This window comes from Thyridium curvatum, assembly GCF_004353045.1.
Source record: "Thyridium curvatum strain D216 chromosome Unknown NODE_47_length_323349_cov_79.126483, whole genome shotgun sequence".
In the NCBI taxonomy this organism is placed as follows: Eukaryota; Fungi; Ascomycota; class Sordariomycetes; order Thyridiales; family Thyridiaceae; genus Thyridium; species Thyridium curvatum.
In genome coordinates, this window is record NW_022156802.1 from 78,684 (window position 1) to 99,782 (window position 21,099).

At 51.5% G+C, this 21,099-nt stretch overlaps 7 protein-coding genes across 7 annotated transcripts; 5 read left to right on the plus strand and 2 right to left on the minus strand.

The window, feature by feature from the left end:
• Positions 1-153: 153 nt before the first annotated feature.
• On the plus strand, positions 154-2,241 carry E0L32_007613 (uncharacterized protein; the record flags this gene model as incomplete). Its single annotated transcript, XM_031142377.1, has 6 exons — positions 154-198; positions 256-343; positions 403-1,029; positions 1,675-1,730; positions 1,780-1,821; positions 1,879-2,241. The coding sequence occupies 6 exons, from the start codon at positions 154-156 to the stop codon at positions 2,239-2,241; spliced, it is 1,221 nt and encodes a 406-aa protein (XP_030993345.1).
• Positions 2,242-2,380: 139 nt separating this feature from the next.
• Positions 2,381-3,814, minus strand: E0L32_007614 (uncharacterized protein; the record flags this gene model as incomplete). The annotated part of the gene is made up of 3 exons (XM_031142378.1): positions 2,381-2,842; positions 2,908-3,724; positions 3,792-3,814. 3 exons carry the CDS (start codon positions 3,812-3,814, stop codon positions 2,381-2,383), a joined length of 1,302 nt encoding a protein of 433 aa, XP_030993346.1.
• A 3,048-nt stretch (positions 3,815-6,862) lies between these two features.
• On the plus strand, positions 6,863-8,594 carry E0L32_007615 (uncharacterized protein; the record flags this gene model as incomplete). Its single annotated transcript, XM_031142379.1, has 3 exons — positions 6,863-7,080; positions 7,135-7,560; positions 7,619-8,594. The coding sequence occupies 3 exons, from the start codon at positions 6,863-6,865 to the stop codon at positions 8,592-8,594; spliced, it is 1,620 nt and encodes a 539-aa protein (XP_030993347.1).
• Positions 8,595-11,487: 2,893 nt separating this feature from the next.
• E0L32_007616 (uncharacterized protein) lies at positions 11,488-13,435 on the plus strand (the record flags this gene model as incomplete). Its single annotated transcript, XM_031142380.1, has 4 exons — positions 11,488-11,693; positions 11,772-12,382; positions 12,443-12,695; positions 12,760-13,435. 4 exons carry the CDS (start codon positions 11,488-11,490, stop codon positions 13,433-13,435), a joined length of 1,746 nt encoding a protein of 581 aa, XP_030993348.1.
• A 135-nt stretch (positions 13,436-13,570) lies between these two features.
• Positions 13,571-14,257, minus strand: E0L32_007617 (uncharacterized protein; the record flags this gene model as incomplete). The annotated part of the gene is made up of 1 exon (XM_031142381.1): positions 13,571-14,257. The coding sequence occupies one exon, from the start codon at positions 14,255-14,257 to the stop codon at positions 13,571-13,573; it is 687 nt and encodes a 228-aa protein (XP_030993349.1).
• A 988-nt stretch (positions 14,258-15,245) lies between these two features.
• Positions 15,246-17,092, plus strand: E0L32_007618 (uncharacterized protein; the record flags this gene model as incomplete). Its single annotated transcript, XM_031142382.1, has 4 exons — positions 15,246-15,481; positions 15,560-16,590; positions 16,653-16,905; positions 16,975-17,092. 4 exons carry the CDS (start codon positions 15,246-15,248, stop codon positions 17,090-17,092), a joined length of 1,638 nt encoding a protein of 545 aa, XP_030993350.1.
• A 905-nt stretch (positions 17,093-17,997) lies between these two features.
• On the plus strand, positions 17,998-20,858 carry E0L32_007619 (uncharacterized protein; the record flags this gene model as incomplete). Its single annotated transcript, XM_031142383.1, has 8 exons — positions 17,998-18,011; positions 18,070-18,284; positions 18,354-19,012; positions 19,071-19,276; positions 19,334-19,354; positions 19,410-19,826; positions 19,897-20,231; positions 20,284-20,858. 8 exons carry the CDS (start codon positions 17,998-18,000, stop codon positions 20,856-20,858), a joined length of 2,442 nt encoding a protein of 813 aa, XP_030993351.1.
• Between the last annotated feature and the right edge of the window lie 241 nt (positions 20,859-21,099).

Genomic DNA, 21,099 nt, shown 5'->3' on the forward strand with positions numbered 1-21,099 from the left:
CCATCTGCATAATTAAGTGTCAGTCCAGACTCCCGATTCGGTCAAAATGTGTCAGCCGCCATTTTTAACCTTCTTGATGACCCCTCATGCTGGCTTCTTCATGCTCGACGGCAGGACAACTGCCATGAGTGACGGTGTTTTCCGCGCAGAGCGATGTCACTGTTCAAGACCTTTCGACTTGTGCCAGCAGGCGATAGAGTGAGTTATCGTCAAATGTGTAGCTCTAACTGAGTGCCCAGCTAATCCATCATATAGATTCGAGGCGAGCAGGACGAATGGTCTGGCATAAGTGATGCCAAGGAGAGAAAGAGGCGCCAGAACAGAATCAACCAAAGAGCAGCTCGTCAGTTCCCCCCTGGAGCTCTACTGACACCATTTTTGCTTACCATGTTCGATTCTTAGGAAGGCGACAGCGCTTGAATCAAGTACAAGAGCAGCACCAGATCGTTCCCAGAGGCTCTAGCCAACCAGCCGGTTCACACTCGCAGCTTGGCAATGGAACCATTGCCATGTCTTCTCCCGCCCGGGTAGACCATACGGAAACATATTTTCCATTGACCCGAGATGCTCAACTGCTCCATGTCATAACTCTTAACGTTTCTCGAGCCATCCTTGCCAACTACGTTGTCCTCTCGTCAGTGCCGCTCTCGACCAATCGATTCTGCTCCATACGGCGTGTATTGAGCCTACCCCCACCCATTCAGGCGCCGATGGATGGCCTAACCTCTATGGCACCCGCCTTTGTGCTGCCGCCGTCGTTGATGCCTACTCTTCTGCAACAGCAGGTTCCGCACTACGGTTGGATTGATCTATTTCCCTCACCTCAGCTGCGGGATAACCTTATCGTCGCTCTGGAAAGATATACCTTCGACGAGGATGCCTTCATGATGGATGTGTTAGGTGATGCGTTCCAGAGCCTCTGTAGCGGATCAGAAGGGGAGCAGGGACAAGCAGAAGAAGAATCTAAGGCTATCACGGAGATGAAGATGTCTAACGATGAATCAAAGGAAAGCAATCCCCCACCTTTAGGTACGCTGCGTGCAGTGGAGCCTGGACTCGTATCGTGGTCCGATCCGTGGGACGTCGCGGGATGGGAAGTCACAGAAGAGTTCATTCAGAAATGGGGGTTCCTGCTGCAAGGGTGCCGAGATGTGGTCATAGCCACGAACATCTGGAGGGAAAGGCGTGGTGATGACCCTCTAACTTGTAGTGTATGACTTAGGGGCCTTCTTCGAAGAAGGATGAAGATGGCAAACAGTGTACAACCTCGTTACAATAGAAGTGGTCGATTGTGTGGTTCTGTGAGGCCTGAAATGATTTTATAGTATTCAATTGTGAGATTTATCTTGGAGGATCTTAAGCCCAGTTCCTCACTAAGCCTGATCGATGAGCATTGAGTCAGGGACCGCGGAATCCGTTCCCGTTCCCGCTTCCGGTTCCGCTAGATAGGAACGTAGCCGAAACTGCCCCCACCCTGGCGCCTATTGCCAAGCGGTTCTAGCTCAGAGGTTTAAAAGTTTGAACGGTGCTTCCTCAGCATAGGCGATCTTCGTCAAGACTATTCCACGGATTCCGGTCTTGTTGTGAACAATCATGGCTAACAAAGTTCGACCCGAAGGTGAGATATAGTGCCATCACTCGAGGTCCGATGAAATCTGACATGATTTCGTTTAGATGCTCTGGATTTCGGAGCCATCGCCTTTGAGTGGGGGGATAGCTACGATACAAAGGTTAGACTCACGCACGAGCATCATGGGGACACCGAGCTGACTGTATCAGGACTGGGACCGATTGAGGAGCATACTTGCTCCAGAGCTCGTGGTATGTTGCACTCCTGTGTCCCGCACGTGCCCCTGAGGTCTTACCTGACCGGTCTAGGTCGATTACCGGAACGTGATTGGGCAGAAATGGGATGCGATGCCAGCCGAGGACTTTGTGGCCATGGTGAGCGATCCCGGATTCGTCGGAGATCCGCTCGTATCATCACAGCACTTCATTGGAGCCTCAAAGTACCAGCGCGTCTCGGACGATGAGGCCATCGGCACGCACCAGCTTCGTGCTGCGCACCAGCGATACACTGGTGAAGACAAGAAGACGATCGAGGCAAAGGGGCACAGCCACGCCGTCATGCAGTTCACTTACAAGAAGATCGGGGGCGAGTGGAAGCTGTCAGGCATGAAGCCGACGGTCTACTGGAACGAGTTTGATTTCGATCAAATTTTCAAGGGCTCCAAGAAATAGGCGAAAAATGCCACGATCATGGACGGGGTCTCTAAAGGCACAAAACAGTCCGATCTCTTGAACACAAGATAAATCTCACAAAACTAGAACGCTTACGGTATAATATCTCCAAACAGACTCTTCCAGCCCTATAATGCCATTAGCTGGAGCCAGTATTCTGGCAGCACAGCATGACTTTCTCAATGGTGTTCATTGCATCCTGCTCCAGTTGCGCGCTCTCTGCCGCCTTCTGACCATTGATTGATATCGGCCTGGTGTCAAAATCATCTAGACTCAAGATCGGCAGGTCATTCTCCACCCATTTTAGGCGGCGTGCCATTGACTTGTGAGAGGAGCCCTGATATATCACTAGCAGGTGATCCCAGAGAAGTAGACTCCACCGTATACGACGCCATAGACGCCTTTCAGGTTCTGTCGAATTGTTTGATGAGGTGTGGCTGTTCATTTCCAATCTCATGGCAGTAGATACGGCCAGCCCATGCCAGAACTGAGAATTTCTGCCACCCGGAGGCTCGTCGATAAAGCGACTGCCGAAGGAGAGGAGTAACAGAGATTGGATCAGGGTGACCACATCTGTGCAAGTGTCGAGATCATAGAGCACCTATAGTCTATGTCAGTTCCCACTCTCTCGCAGGGCCGATCTGAACCGCGGCCTGGAGCACTCACTCTGGCACGTTGAAGCATCTCCAATTGAGCAGCATTCACTGTGTCGTAGCCAGCCGACTTTAAAGCCTCTCCATCTGCAAATTTGACTGCGGAGAACATTACTGCTTGATAAAGTAGGTATGGTATCTGTGGTTTCTCTTCAGCTGATTTGGTTGGTGAGGGAACGCTCGATGTATCCTGCGTTATAGTTGAGACTAGCTGATGGATATCGAGAACTGGCATGGCACTGTGAACATGGCGGATGTATTTCAGAAGAAGGTGTGTCTGGAACGCTGGCTGGGGCCGGATGAACGCGTGCCGGCACTGAAGATATGCTAAAGCAGTCTGATCGAGAGTGGTGGGGAAAACTTGAAATATCGCGGTCGTGTATTGTCGGTTGTCTCCTAAGCTCTGATAGGACTCTAAGGAAGTCCCTTCACCACAGGTTGTGGACGTCGGCGAGTCATTGCTCTCCGAGCCTGAGCTCGAACCATTGACGCTCTCTGCAACAGTCTGGGCCACGTTGGTAATCGGGTTGAGCGGATGGCTACCAGCCTCTGCTTGCGTGAGCGGGAGAGAATATTCGGGGACATAGTCATCAAAAGGTAGGTATTCCTGGAATGCAGCAACTTCCACACATGCTAGGCTGACTCTGTTCAGGCTTGCTTCTTTCCTGTGTTGAGGCTCTATGGCTTCTTGGTAATCCCTGGCCGGTTGAGGCTCCGGAGCCGGGATTGGGTTCTGGGAAGGTGATTGTGTCGGAATTGATCTTAATTCTTGTACTCGTTGATATTCCTTGGCTTGCTGATTCGCTGTAAAAAGTCTCCTATGGAGTGCTCTGTATGCGGATCAGTTATCGGGCAACCCGGTTCAGCCTCCGTGCGTATCAAGGTACATGTATTTACCTTTGCCTTTGAGTCAAGGGCATGATGCATTGGATCCCAAATTCCTCACAGTTCAAGCACGGAACTCCTGGTCGCAACGCTACACAGCGCACTTTGCGAGCGTGGCAGTCCTTGCACGCCCGGGAAGATCTGTGCCTAAAGGGCCGGGTTCGGTGGGTTTGTCGCTGGCCTTTTTCGCTCGAGGCCACCTCTTGCCGCGTTGGCGCTGACAGGCTCTGCACGCTCTCCTCATTGTTAACTGTTCCCTCCATAGCTGCTGTTGCACTTGCACGGGAAGTTGATTGTGTCTCTGGACAAACACTGGCAAGAGGCCTCATATCTGCCCCGCGTTGTGAGTGCGGTTAACTTCGGCTAATTCGGCGAAGTCGGCACGGCAAGCGTCGGTCATTCCAGCAACGCTGGCCTTGGGGCCAACCGACATCTTGTCGAATTGCCAAATATGGACGACAGCTCAAGAAATTCGATAATATGTAGGCAATGTACCACGACTTAGATATTCCTGCGGCTTGAAGTAACACAATGTGATCTGAACCCGGGAGGAAGGGTGCATGCTACCAATTACTGGGGCATGGGGAAGAGACAGCTAGTTGTGGGGAAATGGCGCTTTCCAGGTTATCTTTCCACTTGTGCATGTCCCCATACAGTAGGTCCCTAGCATTGTGGATGTTGACAACTGTGATTAGTAGGCTTGAGGCTGGCTACACTCTTCATTTCGATTGATTCCGTGAGTTCCCAATAGTGATGTCCAAGCTCCGATGGTCGCTACCAACACGTCATGGGTCTGACATTGCCGAGTCATATATCATCAAGCCTCTTTCGAGAATCAACGTCTACTTCCATATTACCCTCTCCAACATGGCGTAGTACGTCTTGGGTCTTCTATTTCTCACTGCTAGCTCTCAAACAGCCCTCAACGCGTAAATCTCGCAATGTTCGAAGTCGGCCATCTTTGTTGAATACAAATCATAGAGGCTGGCTAATGGCTACGTCCGCTCAACGAGACCACTTTTTTCTTGCGATATTCGGCTTGGCAGTTGGCAGTCTGGTCTGCGACGCACACATGGTCGAACGAATCATTGCAAGGCTGGGCCCTGCCAGCATCACCATAAGATCGTTCATTTTAGCCTTCTCCCCTCCCAGGAGACCTGTCCTTCACGGGCTTGATTCGCACATCACATGGCATGTACCGAATTACAGAATCCACATCTCAAGAGCATGATTATTGAAGTCCCGGCAATTGCATCGGTGGTCGGACCCCTTCTTGGCTGACCATCAGTGCCGTGGTGGCGGTCTTTCTGCATCAAACCGCCCCAAACGGCCATATTTGCCGCTTTCATTGGTTTTTAACTTTCCAAGCCCTCCGGCGTTAAATGGTGACGATAGAAGTGCAGTGTGATGAACAGGCTGGCCAATGCACCTCATTGGAACGGATTTCATGCTGGTAAGTGTGATATGTTACATTCTCGCCATAAAGTTTGGCGGTGTGACGCAACCTTGCAACCTCTCGTTGGTCACCGGCTGAATCGTCGGCTTTGTGCTGTTTCTAGCTGCACATTATGGTTGGGAAATCCATAGGAGGTTAAAAATCGTGTGCACCCCTCGATTGGACCAGCACATTGGAAGTGCCGTCAGCACGAGCAATAGGCTTTCTTCTACTTAGGCTCTTAACCCACCGTCATCTACTACGCGCCCATCTAGCTCCAGAGCATCGGCAACTTGCCCGCGATTGAGTTCGATATTCGCAAACTGCCCATTCATCTTCGCAGTCTCAATACTCCAGGTGGTGAGAAGGGCCCTAATATCCGTAGTCGGATACGCGGCCCCCGTGTGATTGTACGAGCTACTCTCACGAAGGTTGGATACTGTCTGATCTATGTGCTCGACATAGGTACTGCCGCAGGTAAATATGTCGGATATCAGATTCTCGACGACGTCGGCATCGAATTTCAGCTGGCAATGATCATGGCCCAGGCCAATACCGATGCGAGTAACACGCCTACCACGACGGCCATTCTTACGTGCAACCTTCGTATTCACTACCCTGATCTTTTCATTACTACCCCAACTGTAGACAAACAAAGTTTCCAAACAATTGGAGTGGCCTTCACGAAACCCGGCGTGACAGTGACCCCTGAACGAAGTGCAGGATGCAGAATACCGCATCTGACGTTGAGTCAAGTCCGGTGCTCGGTGTTGGAGTGGCCGAACTCCACACCCTCGGTCCCAGCCCCGGGAATTCGTATTATGTGAGGGGATGTCGAAGTTGGCTTTGCATTTGCACATGGCTTCATGGGGCTGACATTTCTCGTCTCTATATTCGTCGTCAGGAGACAGCGAACAGGGAAGGTGGTGGGGAGCGGAAAGCGCTATTACACCTGCGTTTAAGACCCGACATCCCACGGAGTATCAAGGTCTTGAAGATGCGGTGTCCAGGCATTCAATTTGACAGGCTGCGGCAACACCGAAGCGAGCCCCGGTATAGTTTGCGTGGTGCAAGAATAGTTACTTAGCGCTGACGGAATGACCATTTTCATGTCCGTAAAGGGCTGGCAAAGTTCACGCGCAGGCGGAGTTGGCCACTAGGCCTGGTGGAGACAAGGTTTCATCAGCCCACTGCCACTGGGGTTGATGATGAGGTTTAACATGCCCCCTTGCACAGACCAGGGCGGCCGCCCTGGCCGTTGGATGAGTTTGTCAATAATCAAACCATTTCCCTCCAGGGTAGAAAGACCGTTTCCATGAGTTGCAAAACAAAGGTTCTTGGTCATGGCCCATGGGCTTTAAGCGGTATTGATTTATTTATTCGTTATTTTCTTCTTTTTTGTTTGCTAGTTGCAGGGATAAGTTTTCATGTAAGTGCAATACTAGGACCCTTGTACTTGCCTTGGACGACATCTTAGCGTTTTAAGAAATATGCGGCGGTTGCTTGTGGAGTCGTGCTGACGAGAGGTCAGCGATCGGCATCCTGATGCAGGGTTCATTGTTCATTCTCCGTATTTATGAGCGTGTTGTTCCCGCTACCTTGTCAAGGCTTGTTTTCACCACCATGCAGATGCATACCAACCTTCAACATGGCTACTTTCAAGACTACTCTTACGGTTCTTCGAGAACAAGCAAACCGAATCCCATCTTCAGTGTTTTTCAAAGTCCCCCAGTATGACGGTGAACGGCAGTCGTGGAAGGACGTCTCATATGCTACATGCTTAGCCGACGTCGAGAGAAGCGCCCAGGCCTGGACCCGCAGACTACAAGGGACTGTCACGGAAGCACGAGCAGTCGTCGGGGTATGGTGAGTACATCGTCCCTCCCAAGACCTTGGAGCCTTGACTAACACGGATGGCAGGCTCAAAGGCGTGTCATACGACGATTATATCCATACTCTAGGTCTTATCCGGGCCGGTTACATACCGCAACTCATCTCTTTACGCATGACAGACCCCTCTGTGGTCTATGAACTGCTGGAGAAGGCCAAGGCCGTGGCTCTGATCCATGATGCCAGCTTTACGTCGATGCTGCACAACAGCCCCGTGCCAACCTTCCCCGGCGGAACCTTGCCATCTGAGCCGCTCGAGGGACAGGCATCACTGTCTCCGGTATGCGAGGCTTCAGATCCGGATCATTTGGTTATGATCCTCCACACGTCAGGATCGACTTCTGGGATCCCAAAGCTGGTGCCCATCACCGCCCGATGGGTGGACTCTCTTCTCAACAAGATGAAGCACTCGAGAGACTATGCATTTACGCCGGACCCTGAGATTCTCATAGCCATGTTAGTACTTTCCTGGCCCAATTCTCTATTTCACTAGCTTACGTCTCCGTGCTATCAGTGGAAGTTATATGCACATGGGAAGCCACATGTGCATTTGGGCAAGTCTCGTTTTGGGCGGCACCATGGTGCTCCCAACGACCATTCCTTACTCATCTCATGAACTGAGCCGTATTATCAAGGAATGTGGGTTGAACAGGCTCATGGTTTTCCCGCCACTTCTGTCAAGCATGTTCCGTGAGGCGGACAAGGACCCCGACTTCCTTGCGCTTCTCCAGGGTCTCGCTTCTATCGGGTACGGCGGTATGGCTCTGGAGCCTATGGACCTAAATTGGGCGCGTGAGAGGGGCATGCAGCCTGTCAATTTCTTTGGATCGACTGAGATGGGCTATGCCATGGCCGGCCGCCAGAGCGCAAACGACTCCTATTTGGAGGCCTTCCCCGGATCCACCTTTGAGTTTCAGCCCCTCGATGATGGCTCTGGGTCTGACTCTAAGCTGCTCGAGCTGGTGATCCCCCCAGAGTCGCCTGATTGCCCGCACCAGAGTCTGCGGGGTCCCGACGGCAAATTTCACTCTGGTGATCTCTTCACCGAGATACCCCCCGGTCGGTACTTGTCTCAAGGGAGGGCGGATGGCTGGATCAAGATGGAGACAAGTCTTCGGTGCGACACTAGCGCCATAGAAGCCAATGTCATAGATACATGTGGCAAGGACCTCGTCCACGCCGTTGCCGTCGTTGGTGACCGACGTCCTTCACCAATGCTTGTGGTAGAGCCGCACGAGCAGACAGTTCCCAACGGGGTCAATGGAAACACGCCGCATACTTATGAGGAACAGCTGAAGAAGGACATTCTCGAGAGAATCATGCCTTTCCATCAACGAAGGTATCAGCATGAAAGAATACAGGACCATCGATTTATCATGGTTGTACCTAAGGGCTCCCTGCCTCGCACAGCTACCAAGGGGAACATTCGGAGGAAGGAGGTCGAAAAGACGCTCAAAGACCAGATTGATGTAGTTTATAACAAGGCCTAAGGGCCCAACGTGCTGCTCTATATAATAATGAATCGTTTCGCAAACAATATGCAAAAGTGTCAATCACAGACAAGTGCTGTGTTCCAAGGCTCCTCCATCCATTGGTAAAGAAGAAATCCTCGGCCAGCGCCTTCTGTGGCTTTGTCTTGAAATCATATCCACCGGCCTCAGGGTGACAAGACCCGCGCAAAGGACAATCAGTAGGGTGAGCATCAGTGAGACCGAAGACGTGAGGGCTACAGCCCTGTGCTGGGTTCTGATTGCTCTGAATGCCGCTAAACATTTGAAACAGGGATATGTCATCAAGAAGAGATATTATCCTGTCCAGCCTTGAGAGAAAGAGATTCAAGGTGCTCTCATTTTGGCCAGTAACTCCACACGGGCCCAGAGGGCTGCAATCGATATGAACACAGCAATCACTGTGAACACAGCAACCATTGCCAACAGAGCAATGATTACGAACACAGCAATCTTTGCGAACAGAACGATCATTGTGAACACAGCTATGGGAAAGAATGTCCACAAATAAGAGAGGCGTTTCGTGTTCCAGCTAAGGCCTTGCTTCTCAGCTGACATTGCTAATAAAGTCTCTGTTGTGACGGCTAGCACCATAAACAGAAGGCCAAGCACGACCAGTACTCTTCAGCATAAATATGTAGACCGCCATAGAGAAATGATGGAGACTTTTTTGAGTACGTTCATTGTGTTGTCCGATTTTGTGCTCGATGAGTCGTTGTCGAGGTCGCGAAAGTATCCCTCGTGCCTGACGACACCTGCTGGAGGACCTGTTCTAAGGTATTCGCCCAACTCGGCCACAAGGGCGTTACCAGGACGTGACTTCACCTAAAGCAATGAATGCTGATATATACCAGATGAAGCACAATAGCTCTGTGTGGTCGTCTTGTTGATAAGGCCAATACGAAGGTCAAGAGTCAGTCTTAACATCGACTCTCATACGTCAAGTAATAAGACATCAGAAAAACGTGAATCAAGTACCGAGTTGGAGCATTGAAGTTCCCATCAGCTCAAGGGTTTTATGGCTGTCTTTGTGGCTGGGAGCTTGAAAGTTCAGGAGCCATGCACATGCCATCGGAAGGATTAGTAGGCTGTGCCGTTGGCAAGACAGCTCTCGTGAAACCCCAAAATCTCGGTCATCATCGTCGCTGGCGGACTGGATCGCGCTCTTTTGGGGGTCAACAGCCCCTTTCCATCAAGTTCTCGTCGCCCGAGCGAATGTATCCAAGCCCATTCTGCACTACACCGAGAGCCTCGCAGGTTGATTCGCTATCTTGAGATACTACTTTTCGACCCACGGTTACAAAGGCGCAGTCATATCACACCAAGGCCCCCATTCGTTACTCAACGTATGATAAGCCGAGTGCTAATTATATGACGAAGTTGTACAATGTACACAGGGTATATGCAGCTGATGGAGCGACCTTCATCGCTGTGCCTATCTGCAGCACTAAGCCGATGTCCAGGTTCTCGAAAATCTTCCACGGAGCTATAATTCCTTTTCTTTTCGTGGCAAAGGTCTCTAGAGCCAGCCCGTTTCTGCTCCGTCGCTCGTACGAGTGGACCAATCGGCCGCCTAGTGGTCCATGGAAATGGCTTGATAAATTGTGATGGCAGGCTCATACCCAGACGGGTACCATGCTGCATTAACCAAATTTTAGCACAGCGCCAGCTACCTTGGCAGGGCTAGGTGGAGAAGCCCTTGACTGGGGCAGGGCAAAGGGCCGAAAGAACCCGTAGATGAGTAGAAAACAAAAAGGTGACCCGAAGAAGCGAAAATATAGTGATGCGGACAAGCGTATACCCGAGCTTGATCCGGAATGTCGGCAACGGTGGTGGTGTACCCAGGCCCGATACAAGCTAAAGGTCCGTCCTTGCCTGCCAATGTTTTACAATGTATCCTCGCTGGGTCGAACCTTGTAGTTGGTGCAGCTCACTGTAATAAAACGTCGTCATGCACGTTTGTGACTTCTTTCTCAACTATTGGCGTCCTACCCCGTTCTGCACAAGTTAGAGCTACGGGAGACAAGACGGGTATCGAAAACTAGGCTCGTCGTATGCAAGCCACTGAGGATTCAAGCCCTGAGTGAGCCGTGTTAAGGGCGCCACTGGCTGATGGGACGTCTTGGCGGGAACCCCCACATCGCAAGCTGCCAAGAGAAGTACGACTAGGTTATCTGATGATCAGATAATGCGCTCTTCTGGAAGACTTTTCATGGCCAAGACCAACATCCCTGGGCCGCATCGGCTGTCATGTTCTCTCTGGGGTTTCCTCTCCGGCCTGGCACCCAGAAGTTGACCAGAATCGATCCCAGATGTCTTGTTTGGGCACACACACGCCGGGTTAGCGTAGGATCTCGATTTTGTCATTGAGCCCAAGGATAACTATCTAACGGAGCTCAGATCCACCAGGGACAGCCGACTACGGAGTAGACCATCGAAGCTGACCACCCCTGGTTAAGAAGTCCGTTGTTGAGTGAGCCCGGAGCGCTTTCACGTTGCATCGCCGGTTCTAGCCCCTCTTTTGATGCCCCTCATCGCCCTTGAAATTCTCGTCCATTGCTCTTGGCATTGATCCGAGTCGGACGATCACTGGCAATTATCTTATCCATCAATCTGTATCCATGGAGGAATGGAGGAGGGGGGGGGGGGCAACAAATGTACCTTACACATGGATTAAAATGGATTGCAGGAAGGAAATTGCCACGCGAGCTGCATGTATAAGGTCTCATTATCCCTCCAACACCCAGAGGGCCGGGCCTTCGAGCTGTTCATTACACTGCAGATCTTGGGCGTAGCTCTACTCTCCTCAACGCCTTGTGTATCTCGAGTCTCAAAGACCACCCTCACTACCTAAACCCTGTGGTGAACAAGCAAAATGGTTGGCACAATCACTCCTCAACCGGGGCCTACCTCCCGGGTCGATATTGAGAAGAACCATGGCTCGGCCCCCGAGATCCACGATGTTGACGAAAAGGCCCAAGACACCGACTCCGGCTCCGAAATGAAGCAGGACGGTGTGAAGCAGGTCGAGGCTGTCACCACTGTCTGGTCTCCGGCTATGATGTGGGCTGTTTTTGGTTTGTAAGTCAATATTTCGGACGAACGAGGGGAAGACCGCATCCAATCCCGGCGCTCACAATCTTTGCTTCTTTTCCGCAGCCTCTACCTCGTCAGCTTCGTCGACACGCTCCTCCAGGCGGTTCACTCCAGCCTGGTGCCCTACGTCACCTCTTCCTTCTCGCAGCACGGCCTCCTAGCGGTCATCGGCGTCGTAGCGTCCGTCATTGGCGGCGTGAGCAAGCTGGCCATCGCCAAGATCATTGATATTCGCGGCCATAACGAGGGTTTCCTGTTCATGATCCTGCTGATCCTCATCGGCATGATCATGAAGGCCCTGTGCCAGAACGTCGAGACCTACGCCGCTGGCCACACCTTCTACTGGGTCGGCCACGTCGGCCTCGGATACATCGTCAATGTCGTGCTCTCCGACATGACCACCCTTCGCAACCGCATGATCATGTGGGGTCTCTACATGAGCCCGCGTCTGGCTTCGACATTCGGCGGCCCGACCATAGCTGAGCTGTTCTACAAGCACTCCACCTATCGCTGGGCTTTCGGATCCTTCTGTATCATTATGGTGGTCTGCGCGATGCCGGTCGCTGGTATCTTCATGTTCTCTAAGCGCAAGGCCAAGAGGCTCGGACTCCTCCCCGAGAAAGAGAAGCGGCCTTTCTGGGAGAACTTCAAGATGCGCTTGGTCGAGTTTGATTGTAAGCTGCTCTCTCGTATGAATCTTACTGGATAAAGCTTACTAATGGACCTGACCATAGTTATCGGGATGGTCCTCACCATTGCCGGGTTCTCCCTGATCCTGGTTCCTCTCAACATCGCCAAGACTGCTCCGAATGGATGGGCCACTGGCTACATCATTGCCATGCTCGTGGTTGGCGTCGTTTGTCTGGGTCTTTTCGCCGTCTGGGAGAAGTACTTCGCCAAAGTTTGCTTCTTCCCCTTCCACTACCTCACAGACCGCACCATCCTGGGTGCCTGTCTGCTCAGCTTCTTCCTCAACATCTCTATCTTGTAAGTATTCGAGCCCTTGTGTCATGCTCTCTGAATGCATAGCTGACTGAGACTGGCGATCCAGTGCCTGGGACACGTACTACGGCTCCTACCTCCAGGTTGTCCACAACCTGAGCATCTCCGTCTCGGGATACACCCTCAACGCCTTCTCCGTCACCTCGACCATCCTGGCCCCCTTCATCGGCCTCTTCCTGCGCTGGTACGGGCGCTACTACTGGCCCGCCGTCGCCGGCATCCCCTTCTGCGTCCTCGGCACCGCTCTGCTCATCCACTTCCGCCAGCCCGGCCACGCCCTGGGCTACCTCGTCATGTGTCAGGTCTTCCACGGTGTTTGCGGCGGCATCTGGGCCATGACGGCGCCTCTGGCCATCATGACGACCGTCACGCACCAGGAGCTCGCCGTCGTGCTCGCGCTCCACTCCATGTTCGGCTCCATCGGCCAGGCCATCGGGTTCGCCGTCTCGGGGGCCATCTGGACCAACGAGCTGCCCGGCCGGCTGTACTACGAGCTGCCTGATAGCGCAAAGGCGCAGTCCAGGGTCATTTTTGGCAAGATCACCGAACAGATGCGCTACCCCATTGGCAACCCCGTCCGCGACGGCGTCATCCGCGCCTACGCCTACGTCCAGAGACACATGGTTATCGCGGGCTGTGCGTTCTTGCCGGCGATCATCGTCTGCGTTGTGGTCTGGCGCAACCTGCCTCTTGACAAGAAGCAGACGAAGGGTACGGTCTTCTAAAGACCATAAGGGACTGGGCGTAGAGAGGGGTAATAGAATTGATGTACGCGACAATGACCATAAACAAAAGTTGACTGCTTTTAATCAACACGCTGCCTTTTCCCAGATGTTCAGATGGTGATTCATTGGCTGTAACTAGAAAGCAGGGTTGACTCCAGTGTGGTCCGGATTCTCAGCATGCGCCCGCAGGAGAATGCCTGGCCAACTGGCCTTGGGAAACTTCTCATCTGTTGGCCAGGTGAGGCTATCTACATGTGGGATCTTCTTTGCCTGCTTCACCACAGCATCTCCGAGAGCCTTTTCAACGTCTTGCCTCGGCAGCATCTTTTCGATTTCCTTGCAGTACTCCTCGACCCCCATCTTTTGTCGATAGTGTTGGGATCCAAAATCGCTGAGGACTGCAATACGAATCAGCCGAGATAGAGGGTCGATACGCTCCGCAATGCCCGGTGAGGTATGGATCGCAATTGCCGTCCACACTTGGTGTGACTCGGCCTCGGAGTAGTCGTGTTGCAAGAGATGAGACTTGGCACAGTCCGCGCCGCAGATCTCGAAGCGCTCAGCGCCGTTGTACGCGTCGGTCGTGCCGATATCGTGATGGATGGCCCAGACGAAGAGCAGGGCCAGTCGTGGCTCAAACGCGAATGGGGAGTCTTCCTTTTCGGCGAGGTGTTTGGCTATCAGATACACGCGGAGGGAGTGGTTGAAGATCGGTCGTTCCAGGAGCTTCCATGCGAGCCGAAGGGCTGACTCGCAAGCCTCATTGCGGGGTAGTTGTGAGGAGATGGAAGCAGGCAACGACAGAGCATTGGCTCCGGACATCTTGTTCCACTTTCTTTAAGTGCCGCAGGGTGGTTTCGCCTTGTGAAGTTCAGGAAGCTTGCGAGGAAAGAACTTGACTGTCTCCGCTTTTTCGCAGTGTCGTAGGTTAGCTCAGTCCAATACAAAGGATGACTCAGAAGAGCCTATGAGCCCCACCAAAACGTTGCATTAATATATCTCGTGAAGCTGGGAGATTCAATTTCATCCGCCATTCAAATGACAGTCCCTCAAACGTGATGTATAGAAGCTTTCGAATCATCGCGTTCACGAAGAACATTTGTGTGTTAAGGGAGGGATGCTTGGTGACTGGGCCAACTTACTTCACATATTTCGTGTAATTCGGACACGTTGCACCGTAACTATGTGAGTATGAGCGTATGGCAAGGTGGTATCTGATAAGGCAGCAATGCCTTCAGCTTCCCGGCGAGTTCAATGTGTTAATTCTCACGATGACTATCGTGGATCAGAAGGCATGAGATGGAATGCATTGATCGAGAAGTCTAGCCAGTTCAACAGGCAGTGCAATACGTTAACACATGCAGCACCAGTCAACTACATCACCAAGCAAGAATTCCCCGGAGAGATTATTGATATTTCGCTAACACCAGAGAATCCTAACTTCCATGACGGATAGATCGCCGGCCGGTGTCTTCTCCAGAACGCATCATTGCAAGGGATGGTTAACGTCTAGACAACGGACAATTGTTTTCCGAGCTCTTCATCCGCTGCAATAGCGCCACCCCACATCTGCCAAGACCAACCAACCTGTGAACCTTCTCCGGAATCTGGCTACGGTCAGACAATGAACCCCGTGGGGTATCGAACTCATGCGTGTGATCATTCCAAGACAAAGCTTTGATATATATAAGAAGAGAATGCTCCGGCCATCGTCGAAACCGAGAAGGCTTCCTCTCATCACGACACTCTTCGAGCGGCCGCCTCGCATCATACCACTCTTTCAAGGGACTTATCCCTTCTTGCCGTTGCCATGAACCGAACAGAAACAACTCAGGAGAAGACGGGAAACGAGATCGGCCACGCAGAGTCCCGTACTGATGATGTGATGCAGCCCAAAGACGCGGTCCAAGACGCCGCGGCCAGGGGCCAGGCCTTGACTGGCTACGAAACACTCACTGCATGGCAGACAGCCAAGAAATTCAAGTGGTGCACCTTCTTCGCTGTCATAGCTGCTTTTTCTGCTGCCACTGATGGCTATCAAATTGCGTCAGTTTGTTCATTAGGACCTGTTATATCCACGTACTCTGTGTGTTTCGGCTCACTAACAGCTTGTTGCTCTCCTAGATTGAACTCCGGTATCATTGTCAATCCAGGCTTCGTCGAACAGTTTGCCACCGACACCAACGCCAAGGGCAAGCCTGTGCTGGCATCCAACGTCATTGCCGCTTGGGGGACCATTCTTCCCGTCGGCCAGTTCATAGCCAGCTCCTCGCTTCCTTTTATATCTGCGCGATTCGGACGCAAGGTCGCCATGTACATCACCGTCATCTTCCTCGCGGCTAGTGTTATTGCCGAGAGCCTCGCCCGGAAGTGGCCACACTGGCTCGTGGCCAAGCTTCTTGCCGGTATTGGAACAGGCTGCATGCAGGTGAACATGACAACATATGTCACCGAAATCAGCCCAACCCGCCTCCGCGGAAGGATTCTGATGACATACAACCTTTGGTGGACTGTTGGACAGCTCTTCACTTACATCGCTCTGGAGGTGCTGTCGCACCAGCACCCCAAGAGCTGGCTTATCCCCGTCTACACGCAATGGACCCACGTTGGTCTCATGGCCATCATCTACTTCTTTCTTCCCGAGTCTCCGGCATGGGCCGTCGCTACTGGGCATATGAATAGGGCTAGGAAGTCTCTCACCAGTCTCTACAGGGGTGTAGAGGGCTTTGACGTCGAGCACCAGCTCCAAGTGCTGAAGCTCCTAGCCGATCATGAAGCCGAGGTGGCAGCCCTACAGCTCCAGGAGAGGTGGTGGGCCATTTTCAAGGGTGTTGACGGCTTCCGCACTCTTGTTGCGTTGTGGACACTCTGCTCACAGCAGTTCATTGGCCTCACCCTCTTTACGTCATACGGCACCTACTTCTTCCAACAGGCAGAGCTTGGAAACCCGTTCCAGATTAAATGCATCACCATTGGTGTCAAGCTGGTTGCTGCTGTCTGCGTTGTATATGTTGCTGACAGTGTGGGTCGGAGAATGATCAGTTGCTCTGGTGCCACGACGATGTGGCTTTCCTGTCTCATCATTGGCATCCTCAGTGTTGTCCCGAGGAACAAGGCCGTTAATGCGGTCTGCATTATGCTTGCCGTTTTCTGGAGTAAGTCACAGGTCTTAATATCTTGTTCCTGGACTCATCTGCTAACTCTACTTCTCTCCTAGACATGGGACTCACCATGACTGGAGCAACTGGATGGGGTTTCATCGCAGAGATGTCATCCCAACGCCTGCGCCACTATACCTCTGGGGCAGCCGCTGCTATCAATGCCGTCACCAACATTGGGATGAATCAGCTGATTCCCCACATGATCAATGCGAATGAATGGAACTGGGGCCTCAAGACGGGATTTCTCTACGCGGGTATAGGATGTCCAGTCGTCGTGGGGATCTGGCTCCTTATCCCAGAGACAGCAGGGTAAGTTAGAATATTCAAGGCCCTTACAACCCACGATTGGAGAAGTGCTAACACAGTATTAACCTTTAGTCGTTCGGCTGCTGAGCTCGATGAGCTTTTCGAGCGCAAGATTAAGCCGTGGCGATTCCACAAGACGGAGACTGCCACTCAACGCATTGTCGCCATCAACGCCGCCCAAGAGACCTAGTTTTGGACACCACGTCCTGGTGGATTTCTCAAATCAACAAGTTGAATTGTGTTAAACGCAGTGCATCGATTCTCTTGTCGTGTAATAAGGATGGCTGTCGTTCATTGAAGTTTAGCTGCGGAAGTGGTTATTTGATTGCAATTCGACTAGCAAAGATTTAGTGTATCGAACATGCTTGAAGCTCAATGTTGGCCGCTTGACATGTATCAAGTCATCTCAAGTATTATTGACATGTCATTGCTGAGTATGCTTCTTTTTGTCAATCCAACAATTGCTATAAATTGTTCGGACCTCTGTCCTTGACCCTCTAGAAATTGAAGCCTTACCCACGGTTGGAGATGTGGATGGTGTCGCCCAGTCTAGAGTAGGGGTGATGAAGGCGATAATGCAGGCAGAAACTCCACCTCATTAGACGAATATGACTGCTCGTCAATCTTGGAAGATGTGTATGGAAGCTTTACCAGATTCCCCACATGTACTCGGTATGGCTGTTTCGACCAGGACAGTTATCAAATCTTAGGTACCAATTGACTCGGTCCTGGCGTGCCGGGGCCGGACGAACTCACCCGGCTTACTTTGTCCGTTGAGTTAGCAGTAGCCCCTAGTCTCTAATAGCGAATCAGCTTCCACCAAGGTCGCACATTCGACCACAAGCTAATCGAAGTTAGTTGGGGGAGTGGAGAAGAGGATGCACATCACACAGTCGGTGATCATTCTTCCCCGCAAAATGCCTCCCACGCACAGAACAATAAGCCAGCTCAGTTGAATTTTCTTCCCCGTGATTCTGATCCTAGTTCTTTTACGAGTTCCGCCTCGATTTACTTCACTGCCTTACTTCGCGAGGTAGAATGGAGCAATCCTGATGGCGGGTCAACCAGCCCCTGACATGCCCAACGAAGCTGACAATGATTTGCCGTCGGTAAGCTTCGATGACACTGCATCCTCCCCAAATATATGAATGCTAACGCAAATCGAAGTGTGATTCATGTCGCAAACGAAAGCTTCGTTGTTCGAGAGATTGGCCTTTGTGCTCTCACTGCCGACGACTTGGTGCGTTCGTCAAGTTCTGTTCCACTTGGAGGCTATCCCATTAACGATGTTTATCTTGCAGGCACGAAGTGCGCATATGAGTATCAGAGGAAGAAACCAGGACTGAAGGGTGGTGCGGTCGAGGCCTTAAGCCAGCGAGTTAGTAAGTTCTCGAAGTGACGCAGCAATGGTATTACCCTCGTCAACCATTAATTCTGATGTGGCATCGCAGAGGCATTGGAGGATGCTGTTTTCGATGGCCGAGATCTATCCACCGCGTCGCTGTCATCGGCCCCAACCGAACAACCCAATGCGAATACCGTCCCGACTACGTCTGATGTTTTGGGCGGTATTCTATCCTTGTTGACGAAGGAGATACATCATCTCAACTCGAATCTGACGATCACGTCATCAAGAGGCCCCTCCATCGCCATCGCGACCCCACCCCCTTCTGATGGACACGTCGCACCTCATGGGAACGAGACGTCAGCGCGGATAGGGAACCCTCCGAAACGCGTTCGTCTCAACGCACATGTCCGGTCTCTGTCTCAAGATGAAGAAGATACTGGCTCATCGCTGTTGACCCGAGAGGATTTTCTGGAAGAATTGCTGGATGCTCACTTCAACTATGTTCATCCTTGGATCCCGATTCTGCATGAGATGCAGTTCCGGCAAAGACTTAGCAGCAACGACAACCGCGATCCGTGTTTAATCATATTGCATGCCATCGTCGTTGCTTCATTAAGGTTTGTGGAGAGCGACAGGTTCTCAATTTCACCACAGGAGATCCAGAGGGAAGTTCAAATATCTAGGAACTACGTTGTCTTGAACGCGATGGGCAGTCTTGCAGTCGAAAATCTTCAAGCGCTTCTCCTTGTTGCCTTCACCTATGTGAGCTAATACGCGTTTCAGTACCACTGAGATCAAAATGCTGATATCGATCATCTAGATCGGGCAAGGGGAGGAGACTAAAGCCTGGTCCGCCATCGGCTCTCTTGCCCGGACGGTACAATTCCTGCATCTCAGTGTCGAAGATACAGATCTTGTTGAACCTGTGGCTCTATTATCCAATCTCCAAGTTCTGCCGGCTCCAAAGAACTGGATCGAAGAGGAAGAACGAAGAAGGGCCTTCTGGAACGTATTTCTACTTGATAGGTGAAGACAACCATTCTTTATCCGTCTACGAATATTTCCATCTCTAACTACATGTAGGTTTTGTTCAATCACTACTGGGTAATACTACACGTCCAGTGAGAACTCGAATGACATGCGCTTACATTGTGAACAGCTGGAACGTGAGCCTCACTGCAGATGACGTCTGCCGCAGGTTGCCTATCGATGGCGGGCTTTGGAGACGGAATCAACCTGCATTGACTCCATATCTGGGCATATGGGATCACTCTGCTGCTAAGATTGGAAACACTACCACGTTCCTACCCTCCAAATATGAAAGTCCTGGGAAACCAGCGGCATCAATCACACGGGATGTCGGAGACGGCGCGACTAACCCCCCGTCCCTTCCTGGGAATCTCACCACATTAGTCGACATGTCGAAGCTTGGTGCCTTTTCCTACTACGTTGAATCCGTGGAGACGTTAAGCCGCATCAACACCTACTTTGTGCAGCAGAAGATCGACTTCTCGAGCAAGCAGGATGTTTTGAGTTGGCTCACCCGGTTCAAAGAATTGGATCTTCGACTCGTCCAGTAAGTAGACCAATACTTGTAATCTCCTTCGTATTAAGTTTGATCTTCCTAACGATTGATTTGCATCAAGTTGGAAAATGTTTCTCCCGCAGAGATGGAAGGAGTCAACTGTGGATTCGAGTTCCACGCCCACATGCCATACAGTTATGGACATGGATCCAAACATGACATTGGCACACATCACTCACAATACATCATCCATCCTACTACACCAGCGTATAGCCTATCCTCAGAAAGACCTGAAACATTTGAAGCTCCCGAGCACGTGCAGCGCCGACACATGCTACGTTGCCGCCACAGAGACAGCAAACATCACCATGAAATACCTGGAATGTGCACCCGGGAAGATGCCGGTCGCACCCCAATTCGCAATCTGCGTGTTTGTCAGCGCCAGAACCTTGCTCTGTAAGTCAGACTCTCTGTTGACAAGGCAATTCTTTCTAACACACTGTGGCAGTGCATTCCCAGCATTACCAGTCTGAATTAGCTCCAGAGTTCTGGTTGTTGATAACCTGCCTGGAAACTATGAGTCGGAGGTGGCAAGGTCAATTAGCACAGGTTGACACCGGCTCTACCAACTTTGCGGGCACTCTAGCAACTCAGCTAAGACGTCTTCACAATGCGAGCGCCACAGATCGAGACATGGTGTCACGGTTCTTGCTCGGACCAGGTAGTCGAGAGGCAGCTTCAGGTTCCTCGCCATCCCAGTCGAGTCCAGCACTGGCATCCGGACCAGCCCAAATTAGAGAGCCACCCGCAGATGCAGTACCGCAAGCCACAGCGTCACCCCAGTTGTACCATGGCAGTTACCGTCGGTCAGAGCGTCTAAGTCAACAAAGCGTGATCACTTCTCCCGTTTTACAACTCCACGACGAGTCGCTGAGAACTATGGCATTACCAATGGACGAGCTATCAACTATCTCCCAGGGGCTCATGGATCAAAGCTTTGCTGAAATGAATCGTATCATCAACTTTGATGATTTCATGTTTATCACCCATCCCGAGGAATTTCCTGGAATGAGCGGTGCCTAGCCAAGTTTTGTTTGCGCTTTAGGGAAATTATTCATGTATAGGACTCTACGTGTAATGCATGGTCATAAGCATTCACTGCCGTCGCTCTGGTGGCCGAGAATATGGACTCAAGTTTACTCGTATTTTGAGCACAGCTCTGATATAATTTGGTGCATTTATGGCAAAACATGTAATTTGACTGTGTTGTTCATGTTCGGCCCATTGACCCAGTGCTGTCAGCCTCGCTGCGAAGATTCGCGAG